This window comes from Sciurus vulgaris (genome assembly GCF_902686455.1).
Source record: "Sciurus vulgaris genome assembly, chromosome: 10".
Taxonomy (NCBI): Eukaryota; Metazoa; Chordata; class Mammalia; order Rodentia; family Sciuridae; genus Sciurus; species Sciurus vulgaris.
Genome location: NC_136470.1, coordinates 77,805,713 through 77,820,478, shown reverse-complemented (window position 1 = coordinate 77,820,478; position 14,766 = coordinate 77,805,713). Strand labels below are relative to the sequence as shown.

Below are 14,766 nucleotides of genomic sequence, written 5' to 3'. Positions count from 1 at the left end.
ATGGCACTTTGGTGCCTACTGTCTCAATGGTTGGTCATTACCAAAACAAGTCATTCTGGAAAATTTTCCACAACTCTCTTCTACTTTTGTCCCTGAGAGGTGGTGGGAAACTCTCCAGTCATTTCTATATCTTACCTTTAAGAACCATTCTCCCAGGGGCTGGAAGCAGAGCTTAGTGATAGAGTGCCCGCTTAGCATGCTTGAGGTCTTGGGTTCAATTCCCAGCACACCCACAAATTATTCTCCCACAATGCTGTATCTGAGGCCCTCTGTCTACCTCAGTAGGAACTGAGAACACACAATGCTTTATCAATAATGGTAATCAGTCTAAAGCTTTTTCTATGGCTTCAAGCTTTCTAGATCGCATGATTAACTGTATAGCCTAAGTAGAGATGATCAGAAATTTAGCTAGAAGACTCGAAGTGACGGCATTTCCCACTTGATAGGCAGAAATATTCATGCCTGGTTGTACTGGGGAAGGTAATTTCTCAGAAGCAGGATAAATGCTGCAAAGAGCTGTGATTAAGGACATAGAGTGAAATGCCTGTGCTCACACCCCACTCTGCCAGGCTTTTGGGGACCTATTTCCTCATATGAATGTGCTTGTAAGAAGTAAGATAAGTCACAGAATGCAATTAGCAAGGGACAGCACAGAATAGCATTTAATGTGTTAACTATATTACCATGAGCCTACAGCCCCCAGGATTCCCAATCTATCTTGTTAGAGAAGTATCACACTCATGCCTTTTAATCAGCTCCACACATTTAATCAGAGAATTTGGCAGCTGCAGGGTCGTCTTTCAATCCACGATCTTCCCGGAATCAATACCTGGCTGTACCAGTGTTGACGCAGCAGCATCTATCAAGAATTTTAGTTCCATTTGCAGAGGGCAGGCGCTCTTTTTGGATGTGTGTCCATGGCTCTCTGTACGTGTTATACCTGGGTCCAGCCTACCTGTCAATCTTTAGAATCTTTCTCCACATCGTTCTCTATTCAATCACGGGATTTCGATGAAGACGTAGGTTTGGCCAGAGCTTTTAAGAGCTGGACGTCTGAAGGACGATAATCTGAACCAGGATTCGAAGCTGTGTGCAGTGCCTGAGATGACTGCTTAACGCCAAGGTCGGAGTACCGCACAAAAGGGAAAATAGGTGACCTCGGCCCATCCAGTCCAAGGTTAAGAGTTTGCGCCCGGGCCCCTATGGTTATCTGGTGGCGGGCGGTCCCGGAGGCCGCGGCGTAGCTCTTGCACGAAAGTGTCTCTGAATCGCGCAGCGCGGCGGCCCAGGGAGCCCACCGGCCCGGCAGCGACTGCCCGTAGGCGGCGGGCTGCGTCTTGGCCGCGCAACTGCGCCTGCAGCAGTGCGAAAGCAGTGAGCTGCGCCGCACGCCGGATAGGCCGTGACTCGGACAGACGCTCCACCAACTGTGGGCTGTGCAGCAGAGCGGCCAACAGACGCCGGAGAACCATCCTCTTCTAAGCAAGTCGGAACCGAGAGCACGCCGCTCTCGCTTCCCAATCGGCCGCGTCCAAGGACGGACCACGTCTGCGCCTGAGTGATGACGACACTGCCGCGCTGGGATTGGGTCCGTCGACTTCTACTTTCTGCTGTCGCCTCCGCGCGCTTCCGTTTCCGCCACAGCTGCCGTTCTCTGGTTGTTTCCTGAGCTGCCGCGTCCTTGTCGACCTTTGTGCACTATGTCGGGTGGCCTCCTGAAGGCGCTGCGCAGCGACTCCTATGTGGAGCTGAGCCAGTACCGGGACCAGCACTTCCGGGTGAGGAAAACGGGACCGCGAGGCGGGCAGGCCCTGGGCCAGAACGCTGAGGAACGGTTTGCACTTGTCTCATTGTGTCGTCTCACATTCTTCATGGTGTCGAAACGTGAAGTGGGGTCCTAGTACCTGCTGGGAGGCAAGGGATGGATGCCCGAAGGGCCTTTGGGTCTCACTGAAGCCACTTTGTCTTAGAAAGGGAATTTCAGACTCGCTTTCCCATTCCCTTGCAGCCGCTGCCTGTACCAGGGCCAGTGCAGAGGTTCGAGCGGCAGAAGTGGTGGCTCGTTTTCACGGGCTGTGCCTCGGCAGAGTGACTGTGATGACAGGAATGGGGTGTCCTTTCCACTCCCAGGGTATGTGGAGGCGCATTACCCAGATATCGGGGCTTTTAAAAATATTATTTTAAAAAATCAACCAATGCCCTTTGGCGCTTCGAGTCCTTCCATTCTCTAGTACGATAATTCTGCAAAATTCTCCATTGTGGGTGGAAGACATGAGGAGGCCTCGGTGTGGAGAGGGTATAGCCAAGCTGAGCACGTTGAGGATAACTGGACATCAAGATCAGAGAATTGCTGGATTTTAGAAGAAAGAAATTTTAGTTTAGAGTATGTCACAATATTTTGTGGAAGCAGAGAGGGCTGCAGATAATCCAGATGAGCTTTTCTGGATTAGCAAAGGCGGGGGTAGGATAGGGTGCTGCGGCTACTCAACCCAATTATTTATTTAATGGGGATTAAACCTAGGGATGCTTTACCACTTCCCCATGTGCCAGGAATGATTTTTCACTTCTGCAGTTTTTACAGTTCTTAACCATCTTGTATAAGCATCTGTCCTACAAGATTAAAATTGAAAGGGTTCATTTCTATAATCTAAAGTCTACTACTTTAGATAGTAGTATATAGTCATATGGAATATCTAGGGTGCCCTAAATGGAATCCACATTAATATACCAAAGGTATACATACCACAGTTGTTTTTTAATTAAGACATAGGATCTTTGGGCATTACTTACATGTGTAGTAAAAATAGAAAAAGAATATTTCTCCTGTCCATAATTTTAACAAATCAGTAACAGCAGTAGTGTAAAATGTAAATTCTTTAATGTATCTTCTTTAATGACTCAAACTCTTAAGTTCTGAAACCTGTTTTTAACAGAGTGACTTGTCCAATGTACATTTTAAGGCAGTATGGGATTGGGGAAAAAACTGGTTTTGAATTCCAGCTACAACTATTGAGTAGTATATGACTTTAGATTACTTAACTGTCTTCTCTCATATGTAAAAGGGGAATAATAAATTATGACTTACCTCATATAGTTTTGAGAATTAAATGAAACAACATACATTGAAGTCTCTGACCTGCAGTCCCTGATTCTCCCCAGAAGCAGCATAATTACCAGTTTCTGGTGTGTGATATCTGTATATATTCATGCTTTGTAAAAACTATAACTTGAAGCATACCCTTCACACTGTTCTGTACCCTTTTCTACTTTGTACTCCATGTAGATGGACTTTTTTTTTTTTTTTTTTTTTTTTTTTAAGGAGCTGCAGTTTATAGATGTACCATAATTTAGTTTCTTTTTGATGTTTTTGTATATTTCTCTAATCTACCATGGAATGTGATCACATGGAACCTATTACTCTGAGCACTTGCCAAAAAGCATTCAGAGACAAGTGATGTCATATTCTCAGAATGAAGAAAACTTTATCAACATGACATATGGAGTAGCTCTCTTGGAAAGGTGCTCTTTCGGGGCAGAGTACAGATCTTCTCAGCTACTCTTCAGGCTGGAATACCATCATATTGGTTAATATCAGAGCCCTCAGTTGGATCAGAAGGGTCTGAGAACAGGTCTGCTGGTTGGCTTTCTGTTTAATTACACTTATCCTCAAGGTGTCAAATCAGCGTCTAAAATATGTCTCATTCATGATGAGCTATCTTGTCCCCAGAGATTGTTGTGTGTATTGACTAAAGCTCAGTTGTACTTCTGTCTCTGGCTTCATCCTGTCTTCATATTAAGAGGTCCATTAAGAAAGTGAGATCTTGCTGGGTGTGATGGCCCACACCTATCATCCTAGCTACTTTGGAGGCCAAGGCAGGAGGAATGCAAGTTCAAGGCCAGCCTGGGCAATTCAGCAAGACCCTGTGTCAAAATAAAAAGGGTTGGAGATTTCTCTCAGTGGTACAGTGCCCATAGGGTTCAATATCCAGCACTGAAAAGAAAAAGGAAAAAGAAAAAGTAACAAATTTTAATTATCACTAAATTTTTTCCTACACTCAGAAGAAAAAAATACGAGCATGTAAATTATTAAAGCAGTTGTTTTGGATATTCTCTATGGGAATATTACCAGGGGAACACTAACTCTGGAAATTTTTTTTTTTTTTTTTTTACTACAGAGGATAAATGGGACCTTTCTAATATAATGGGTGAAAGTCTGGAATTTAGACTTGGGCCCTTAGAGAAGGATCCAGTGCTGAGGACCTTAATATGCAAGAAAAAAAGGCATGCTACTGGTATGTAGCCTGGGGCAGTAGAGAGAAAGCTGTATGCCTTTTCTCTCCACTAAAAACAGTCTGGACCTTTACATAAGTCAAATCTTCACAGAATGTGAACACCCCCTGCATCCTTTTTTTGTTTTAAATCAGAGTTAATGATTGCCCCCACCCATGTTGAGGATTGAACCCAGGGGTGCTCTACCAGTGAGCTATACCCCAGCCCTTTTTTATTTTGAGACAGGGTCTCACTAAGTTGCCCAGGCTGACCTTGAACTTGGAATGCTCCTGCCTCAGCCTTCCCAGTAGCTAGGATTATAGGCATGTACACTTGGCTTAGGACATTATTTTAAAATCATACTTAGGAATATTATTTAAGCAAGGCCTTTGTTTTTAAATTGACATGTTTTTCTCTGAAATTCTAGGGTGATAATGAAGAACAAGAAAAATTACTGAAGAAAAGCTGTACATTGTATGTTGGAAATCTTTCCTTTTACACAACTGAAGAACAAATTTATGAACTTTTCAGCAAAAGTGGTGACATAAAGAAGATCATTATGGGTCTGGATAAAGTAAAAAAAACAGCATGTGGATTCTGTTTTGTGGAGTATCCTTCCTGGGTGTCTAATGTAACTGTTGAACCAAAGTAGAGCTCAGAGTGGTTGGCTGCCTGTTTTTGAAAAACTGGGATCTTAGATTAGCATCCCTACACTTGTCTTCTTCCGTGTGTCTACACTGATGCTATAAAAGCCAGTAATATTGAGTTCTATTCTGAATTCATGTTTTGTTTTCTGGTACTGGGAATTGAACCGAGGACCTTGCACACTGTATGCCAGCATTCTACCAAGGAGGTACCCAGGTACATCACAGCCCTATCAGCTTTTTTTCACTCTGGTCAGCTAATGGCCTTTTCATGTATGCTTCTTTCCTATCATTTTAATGGGATCTTGAGAAGAAAGGAAGAATGTGTTCATTCTTATCAGCTTAAATGTAAAGCCCTGTTTCTGAACCCATTCTTCACTAGTTTTTTTTTTTTTTTTTTTTTAGATAGGGCTTGCTATGTTGCCCAGGCTAGTCTCAAACTCCTGGGCTTAAATGGTCCTTGTGCCTCAACTACATGAACAGCTAGGATTATAGGTGTGTGACCAGCCTCACTTGGATTTTTGATATCTGATTTCTGGGCCAAGCAAGCTTTTCAGTTCTCTCTCCAAACACAAGGGACCAGTTTTGTCAGGTTTTGTTTTCTGGTAGCAGTGGCAAGAAGAGTTCACAGGGAAAACAATGTAAAAACAAAAGATCTCAACTATCAATTAGTTGTTAATGAGTCTAAGGATTAGAGTGTTTCCATTTGCGTTATAGATTAAAGTCAACAGTCATGATGGAAAGTGCCCAAAAGAGATTACTGATGCTAGCTGGCTTTTCTAACATTCATTCATTCAACAAAGATTACTGAATGCCAGGCTGGGGGCAGAGTGCTCGCCTAGCACTTGTGAGGCCCTGGGTTTGATCCTCAGCAGAACATTAAAAAAGTAAAAGTATTGTGTCCGCCTACAACGAAAAAAAATTTTTTTAAAGAGGATTACCAAATGCCTACTATGTGCTAGGCATTATATAAATGAATTCTACCAAATGTTTCCCTACCTGTGTAAAGATGAGAAAAAAGCCTAAGTCAGCATTTCCCAAACGCAGCTATTAATCAGAATTGCTTTTAGAGATTTTAAAAAATACCATGTAGAGTAAAACTGATTAAATGTATGGGAACTTCTAACCTGGTTAATACTTTGAAATCTCTCCATCTAGTGAAATGCAGTGATAGTTCCATACACACTGCCACCTCTGTTTACAAAGATTGTTCTCTAATATACAGTTTGGGTTAGGTGCAGTTTCTTGGATAAGAAGTGCATAGTTTATGATTTAAACCTGCACTGACCATATTTTATATTCTGCAAATCAAAACATGGCGACAGGGCTGGGGATATTGCTCCAGTGGTAGAGTTTGCCTGGCATGCATAAGAACCTGGGTTTGATCCCCAGTACCACATATACAAAAGAAGGGATGGACCAAATAAATATTAATAGGAATATTCAGGAAATCACAACCAAGGTAGCCCTAGAAAAGTGGTATATTTTCTTTACCTAAGTGCTTTTGGACCAGTAGGCTTGTGTAAGCTGAAACGTCTTTTAACTCCATCTGCTTGGATTTATTTTTGTACTTTTTCTTAACAATTTAGCTTTATTTAAATGTTACTTCCCCAGACATTTGGAGAAATGCTTATGTTCCTTAATATTTAAACTTAAAGATATTATTCTAGAGCAGATGCAGAAAATGCCATGCGGTATATAAATGGAACACGTCTGGATGACCGGATCATTCGCACAGACTGGGATGCAGGCTTTAAGGAGGGCAGGCAATATGGACGTGGGCGATCAGGGGGCCAGGTATGCAGTCTCTGGGCTGAGCCCTGCCTTGGATTGTAGTCATAATGACAGGTGTTTTTTCAAACTGTATTTACTCTTTTACTAATTTTTGCCTGTAACCCTGGAGAAAAACCACCCTTTTTTTTTTTTTTTTTTTTTTTTGGTACCAGGGATTGAACTCAGAGGCACTCAACCACTGACCCACATCCCCATCCCTATTTTGTATTTTATTTAGAGACAGGGTCTCACTGAGTTGCTTAGCGCCTCACTTTTGCTAAGGCTGGCTTTGAACTCTCCAACCTCCTGTCTCAGCCTCCTGAGCCACTGGGATTACAGGTGTGTGTCACTGCACCCAGTCACCCATTGGTTTTGATGAATTCTTTTTTAAACCTTGAGATAGTATATGCTATTCATTTCAATAAGCAATTGTTATTGAACTTCTGCTAGGGGCTAGATATTTTGCACTTGTGTGTACAACAAAAGTAAAATACTCTGAAATGGGTTTTACTTTAAAGAGTTCAATACCGGGGTATAGCTCAGTGGTAGGGCACTTGCCTAGCACATATGAGGTCCTGGGTTCAGTCCCCAGTACCACACACACAAAAACCTCACAGATCCTAATACATAGGTTGTTGAAATGTTCACATGACATCTAAAAAGATTTAGCTATTTTTGACATGGTTGTGGGAAGTTTATGTTATACCAATATCTATATACTGTAACTCTGTGTGTTCTTTTTCAATTAAGGTTCGAGATGAGTATCGACAAGACTATGATGCTGGGAGAGGTGGCTATGGAAAACTGGCACAAAAGCAGTGAGAGGTGAGAGCCCCATCAATGCAAAACTCCCTCCACTGGCCTGTTGAGTTTGTTGAAGAACATTACCCACAGTATGATCAGTGTCTACTGAGCTGCAAGCCTTTACATGGTTTCTCCTGAAAATTATTAAAGGACAGACAGAATACAAAAGAATGCCTTTAATTCTAATCTTAGAATACTGGCCATGTGTCAAGTTACCAGATGATTTTCAGTTACCAGGTCTAAAATTGTGTTCTCTGGGGCTGGGGATGTGGGGATGTGGCTCAGTGGTACAGTGGTACAGTGGTACAGTGCCTGCTTCACATGTTTAAAGCCCTGGTTAGATCCCCAGAACCCTCCCCAACAACACAAAGTGTTCCTTAGCAACAGGTTTGATCTATAATGTTGATTATTCCGTCAGCCAAAAATGCCACACTTTTTAAAGGAAAATGGAAAAATGTAATAATTTGTTTTACCATGTTTGTATCTTAAGTAGGTTCATGATCTACACTGGGGCCTGGAATGAATATTTTTTAAAATTTAAGTTTGCACGAGATAAAGTTTAATAAATGGAATTTTGCTATGTGGTATAGCTTTGTTTTAAATTAGCAACAGGTGTTTGACAACTGAATATGTTTTTTATGTTGAATTCTAATCTTTAAAGGGTCAAGGGAGCTTCCTAACTAGTTGGTATAGAAGTAAGTAAACCTGAGATGGTCCCAGGGACATGTCCCACTTCCATTCCTTACACAGCACAAAAGTAGGTGCAGGGTTTGAAGAATTATATACATTTTTCAAAAGATGTTTTACCTAAAGCTAACAACAACAACAAAGCAAGGGTTTGCAATACAGAAAACCTCACATATTCTGGTGGGTAGGGGAAGACACTATTAGTAGGAAATGGAATGAAATATCAGGAGACATGTGTTAAAGAATTTCCTTGACATGATGAAGTTTGCTGTAAAGGCCATCAAATTTATTCTTTCCATTTTAAATGTAGTCCTGGGAATAGAATGAGTTCTTTTTTAAAAGAGCTTGATGACAGAGAATGCTTCACAAAAACAGAGAAAGGTTTCTTAAAGAAAGTGTCTATTTCAGCTACTTCTCAAACTGAAGTCTTTTTTATTTTTCCCAAATTGTGCTTACTACGGTTCAAGCCAGGGGAGTCTAGAGAATTTATTTTGCATTTGTAAGGCAAGAGGTGATTTCTAATATTATATGTGAGTATAATTTTCCCTAGTATGTAAAAAATGTGAATTTTTTTTCAAAGTATCTTCCAGTAGTTTGTGAAAGTTGGGGCTGAATGTGAATAGCTTTCACGTTATAATAAACGTGGGTTTTCTCATTAAATTCTAAACTGTTTTAATTTTTTAAAGAGCTAGAACAGTTGTTAAGTGCTTAGGAAGAAACCATTTGCAAACAATCAGGACACATTATTCATTTTTAGAATTTGTTTTTACAATGTAGTTTGAACTAATATATTTTGTATTCTTGTGTGGTGAAAAAACTCAGATTTTACAGGCCTTAAAACCAAAGACTGTGATTCTTATTTGAATTGTGTCTTCTATAACAGATTTCAATAAAGCTGGACCAACTTACTGTCTTGGCCTCTTTCCTCACCTATAAAAAGGGACTTGTTCTAGAACTCCTTTACTCTACTCTGTACTGTCTGTAAATGAGTTTGGGAGAGACTCTGAATAAACATGCAGAATTTCATGTTCATTTCAATGTAACATTTATAAGTAGTTATGGCTTCATGTGAAGAAAGCATGGACATTCTTATGAAAACAATTTGGCATTGAATTAAGGGGACCAGATGTTTCTTGTGCTTGAGGACACTAAATGAGTCTTTTTTGCATCCTCTTTCCTATCTCTCTCAAGAACAGTATCCCACTTTAATCAGAAAAGTGAGAACTAGGAAATATATGCTACCTAGGTTCAGGGAATATGATAGTGGGTGAAGTGTCAGATCTAGCCAGATGGCGATCTATAGAATTATCTGGGAATTACCTTATTAGCTAAAGTGTAAAATATGCAACTTGGTTTAGAGTTCTGTAATCCAATATAACAACCACTGGCCAACTGTGGCTGTTTAACAAAAATAAACATTCAGTTTCTGTGTTACACTGACCACATTTTAAGTGCTTAGTAGACATGTGCTAGTGACTGTTACAGTAAATAAAAACAACATTTTCATCATTGCAGAAAATTCTGTTGGACAGTAGTGCTCTAAGGGTAGGCCACTTAGGAGCCTACACTGTTCTATTCTTAAACGAGTCTGGTTATGATTAGAGTGTTTTCAGGAGAACTTACTACTCACCAAGCAGTATAATTATCCAACACAAGAGAACATGAGTTTATAAAGGCATTTAGTTTATTTTTCAAAAAAATACTTTGCTAGAAGGGTTGAGTACTGTAATTTTACATGATAATCTTTTGAAATTCTTTTTCTGACCAACAAGTACCATTTAAGTGAACAACTTGTCTAGGTCTGCTTTTATAACACCCAATACAATTAGTACTTTTCTGATGGTATTCCCTAGGTCTTAAATTATCTGTAGGCCAGGAGGCACAGCCTAGCACATAACAAAGTATGTGCTTTACAACTGCCAATTAACTTGGTTTCTTAATATAATTAAGGACAGCAGGTAACTGGCATATCTAATTCAACTATTCACCATTTCTTGCCTGAAAGGTTGTGAATCTCCCAGACCCTCCCTCCCCTCCCAATTAACCCAGGGAAGCAGTGAACTACAATTGTAGAGAAAAAAGGGCGGCAGATTAGGTGAGTGCTGGCTGTGTCCCAGTTAGGTCTGTAATTGTTTTGTTCCAACTATAAACTCAAATGACCATGTTACTCATATTCAACAGAAGTAGAAAATATAAGGCAAAGCCAAAAATATGGTGTGGGGATTACTGGCAGCAACTGCTTCCTTTTCCTTCCTTAAAAAGGCTAACTGAAAGTTGATTCTCTATGATTCTTGATAAAACTAAAAGATGCATTAAACCTATGTTCATTGCTACACATTAAACAAAGAAAAGACCACTAGAAAGAAGCAACTATAACCTGGTAAGTTTGCCCATAGAGCTGACTGGACAGCTGATTGAAGACTTGTCATACTGTTCTTTCGTGCGAGGCCTGCACTCAGCCCCAAAACCATGAGGTCTGTCTGTCTTGTGGGAAGCCAGATGGTTCATTGCCAGGCAAACGATGGTAAAGCAGTGTCTTTTCACCAACAGCCCAGAGTATATTTCAAAAATGCCTTTGTTGCAAGGAAGCAATTACTGCAAACATCAGGTCAAAGGACTAATCTAGGACTTCAGCTAAATAGAGGTTTATATCTAATTACAAGAAGAAAAAGCAATTAAATGTGCTGAAACCAAGTTTCATGATTGACAGAAACATTTTAAAAAAAGACTTAAATATTCAACATTTAGGCTAAACCATGCCAGGCAGTGCACCTCAGGGTGCCCTATGATGTTGGAAGTGAAAGAGTAACTAGATATGGACAGCTCACTTGAGGTTTCTATGATCATTCGTGCATGACCCAGTGCTGATATGATGACCATATCTCACACTGGAAGAAGTGGCAACTCAAGCTCTGGGCATTAAGGTTGTTGAAGGAGGGCTGGGCATGTGTCTCAATGGTAGAGCACTTGCCTAGTAATCCGCAGCACTGCCAAAAAACAAACAAACAAACAAACAAAAAAAAACCCCAAAAAAGGAAAAAAGATTTTATTTTTGCAGAATTTTCTGTTTTCTGCATGATGACTCTGTCAGTGGGGAAGTGAGATACTCCCTCATTTTGAAGTATGAGGCATTTTGGAGTCAACAGCCTACTTACTTACTAGCTACTTTGGTACAACCCCACCAAAAAAACAAAAACAAAACAACAACAACAACAAAAAGAAAACCAACTTCTCATAAATTTTGAAATATCCCATGTTTGCATAATTATGTCTGGAAACCTTAAGACAACATCTCCTCACTATAAATTCTCATCTTTCCTAATGGTGACAACCTTACCTATAGTATATAGTATAGCATTAAAGTGCCTCTACTTCAGTCTTTAATGACCCCAACACAGAGTAAGAAATACTGACCTGATTTATACTAAGGCGTGTGAGTCTGGAGGGATTGGGAGAGGTTGCTTCCCAGTGTCAACAGTGGTTTACATGCGTAAACATGTAAACTCGGTCTGACTTAACCATCAATTGCTGGCAGTCAGCCTCGTCTTAGTCACAACTTACAGCCAAGTTAGGTATTTTAGCTTTTTCTTTTCAACACTCACACACCTAACCAGGCATAAATTCAAGTGTCTTCAGCCATTTACTTAATTTGTTACCAATATATTTTCCTCTCCCGGTTCAGAAAAGATAATTGGGTAGTTGAATATGTGTCTTTCCTTACTTCCTTTCCTTTCAAATATGTCACAAAAGGTCAGATAAAAGATGTAAAATCCATTACTTTCATCCCAATGCAGCTAAGTATAAGGAAAGGGCCACATTACAGCCTGTCCCTTGATGATAGAAGTTCAACAGAAGGGAAAAAAGTAACTCCCATGCTGAAATGTCAGGATTGGTTGTACAGAAGCCAAATGAACCCTGAATGTAAGGGAGATCCTGGAGAGGAGGGAAACAATTTTAATACATTACTGTACTCCTAGGGAACCAAGCTTTCTTTATTACCTTCCCTCTTCTACCCATGCATCTGCAAAAGAAGTCACCCTTCAATTTTGAATGTTTATATTTCAGATACACTAGAAATAGAAATGTATTCAGTAAATCTTAATTTCTTTCATATAGGAGGCAACATAAGGAAAGTAACAACTTATAAATTACTTCTCGAAAGTCTCAATCTCATTTGTCTGACCACTGGTCTGATAGATACCAAGTTTTTGCATAGGTCAAAATCAGAAAAATCCAGGGAATTAAATGTTGCAGAAAAAGCCTTTATAAGATTTAGGCTATGCATCGTAATTCCTAAGACCAGGACTGAAATCTCATTTGTTAAGGTAACTGGCCCCAGACACTGCTTTTTCTCATACGGTATCAACTCTTCCCAAAGCAGGCTCCTTGCTTGCAAGCATGCCTCCATGAACAGAACACAACCCATCACTTTATAACCAACTTCCATCTCACCCTTCAAAAGGAATGTATCTCACTCTCTAAGACTCCCTTGGAGAGGGAAGTCAGTGAAAGGTGCTGCTGGTAAAGGCAAAACTGAACTGGCTTTGTCAAAACCACTCCTAGCTACCCTTTAGGCCCCAGGGAACACAGACTACTCCAAGTTATGCTGTATCAAAAACATTTGCATTTTTAGGTTCTGAGATTAAATTTTAAACCTGTATTCAGTTCACACTAACTAAGTTTCAAAAGCTGCACCAAATCTACTAGGCTTTTTTTTTTTTTAATACTCTTCATTGCATGCTCTGTCTATATGCATGCGTTTGGACAATAAATATTAAATATGGGAGGGACGCGAGGAATCCATAAAATTAAAAATGAAACCAAACTGAACATTAAAAAAAGTACATGGTAATTGGAGAAATGAATAAGGGCAAAAAATAAATTTGAGGTAACAATAGTGGCCCAACACCACTGATCTGAATATCTGTAAAAATTCAAATGAGTGTTTGGAGATTCAAGTAACAAACCATCTGTTCCAACTTGGTCAGACTTGCAGAGCACTGCTGAGTCAGTCCAGCAGCCGGCACTCACACAGCTCCTTGTAAATTCTCTTCCGCACACGGGGCATGTCTTCTTGTGAAAACTGGAAAGGCTGCTCTAAAGCGAGGCACTTGCAGTACTGCAAAGGTCCCAGAAACACGTAAGTGGTATGTGGGGTTGTGCAATAGCCCAGCACCACATGCAGACCTGACAGAGTCTAAGACTGCATTATAACGTTTACAGACGCTTGTGACAATATGGTGTTTTACAACATTTATCTCCAAATCATAGTTTGCTTTTCAGGCAAGTGTATAGCTAGGGATCACCCTTCCCTCCACCCCCCAATACTGTGAAAAGCACTAAACTGATGAAGAGGCTATAATTCTTCTCAAAATACAATCTGCTGAAAATGCAGGTATTACATAGCCTTTGGGAACTTAAATCTGTTTACAAACCCCAAACATTTATGAGGTATATGAATAAACGAATCTTTCAAGATCCTTGCAAATCTCTAAATTTTGTAGATTAGATAATTTCCTTCATAAATATATGTATAACAGAAAATTTCCCATTGCCCTTTAAGACCACCCAGAGACCATGGGGTGACAGTTTCTGAATGTGACCTTTATTTAAGATCTAATTACTCTCTGGGCATGGTGGAGCAGGCCTGTAATCCCAACAACTCGGAAGGCTGAAGAAGGAGGATCAAAAGTTCAAGGTCAGCTTTGGCAACTTAGTGAAACCCTGTCTCAAAATTAAAAGAAAAAAATGGAGGTAGTGGTGGTGGCTGAGGATGTAGCTTAGTGGTAAAACACTCCTAGGTTAAATCCCAGTACCTCAAACAAAAACAAAAAACTCTGGCAGGCAACTAGCAGGTTTTTGACACCCAATCATTAATTTTATTTATTCAGTACTGGGGATTGAATCCAGAAGCTAGCTATCATTAAGCTACATCCCCAACCCTTTTTATATTTTTGAGACAAGGTCTTGTTCAGTTGCCCAGGCTGGCCCCAAACTTCCAGTCCTTCCACCTCACTCAGCCTCTACAGTCACTGGAATTACAGGCATCTACCACAATACCCAGCCTGCCAATGTTGTTTTTGTTTTTATTTTTTTAAGTTAATCCTGTAAATGCCAATGATCTATGAAACAAACAAATCCAAGTCAGTCTCCAGTGTATCTCACTACTAATCTCTGATAAGACATGGATGATCTCTATTTTCCATTCTTGGCTTGAGATGTAGTTCTTAATAATAACACCTGAAAATGCACTACTGCATCTCAACAACAAAGGGGGTAGAAGAAAGGTAGTCTGTTACCTGTACCCAATACCATATACACATAAAGGGACTGCCTTCTCTCTTTCCGAACACAACAAACTAATGTCACATACTGTAAATTCATAACAAAACAAAACCAAAAAAAAAAAAAAAAAAAAAAAACCAAAAAACAGTATTTCTTTACCTGGAGCACAAAGACTCCACAGTCACTGTCATTTTTCTGTTGTGGAATACACTGAGGGGAAAAACAAAAAGGTTATTAAAATAAGACCAAGTACTCCTCTCCTCTTCAGATAAGAAACATTATTTTATGACAAAAGAGCAAGGGA

At 40.1% G+C, this 14,766-nt stretch overlaps 3 protein-coding genes across 9 annotated transcripts in view; 1 reads left to right on the top strand and 2 right to left on the bottom strand.

The window, feature by feature from the left end:
* Positions 1-745: 745 nt before the first annotated feature.
* Positions 746-1,499, bottom strand: NCBP2AS2 (NCBP2 antisense 2 (head to head)). Its single transcript, XM_079156295.1, has one exon. It carries the CDS (start codon positions 1,470-1,472, stop codon positions 1,179-1,181), a length of 294 nt encoding a protein of 97 aa, XP_079012421.1. The 5' UTR covers positions 1,473-1,499; the 3' UTR covers positions 746-1,178.
* Positions 1,500-1,638: 139 nt separating this feature from the next.
* NCBP2 (nuclear cap binding protein subunit 2) lies at positions 1,639-7,756 on the top strand (the record flags this gene model as incomplete). 5 transcript variants are annotated; one of them, XM_079156285.1, is made up of 5 exons in its annotated part: positions 1,639-1,778; positions 2,009-2,131; positions 4,697-4,878; positions 6,572-6,710; positions 7,437-7,756. In XM_079156285.1, the coding sequence occupies 3 exons, from the start codon at positions 4,829-4,831 to the stop codon at positions 7,506-7,508; spliced, it is 261 nt and encodes an 86-aa protein (XP_079012411.1). In that variant the 3' UTR covers positions 7,509-7,756. The 5 variants fall into 5 exon arrangements, with proteins under 5 accessions (XP_079012411.1, XP_079012409.1, XP_079012410.1 ...); XM_079156286.1 differs by lacking the exon at positions 1,639-1,778 and adding an exon at positions 1,860-1,884; XM_079156283.1 differs by lacking the exon at positions 2,009-2,131 and having other exon boundaries at positions 1,650-1,778.
* Positions 7,757-9,839: 2,083 nt separating this feature from the next.
* Positions 9,840-14,766, bottom strand: part of SENP5 (SUMO specific peptidase 5) — a 42,416-nt gene continuing 37,489 nt past the window's right edge. For all 3 annotated transcript variants that reach the window (XM_079156205.1, XM_079156207.1, XM_079156206.1), the window contains 2 exons: positions 14,622-14,672; positions 9,840-13,296 (listed from right to left, as the gene is read on the bottom strand). In XM_079156205.1, the coding sequence (XP_079012331.1) occupies positions 13,186-13,296; positions 14,622-14,672 (162 nt within the window). In that variant the 3' untranslated portion in view covers positions 9,840-13,185. The remainder of the gene's footprint in view (positions 13,297-14,621; positions 14,673-14,766) is intronic.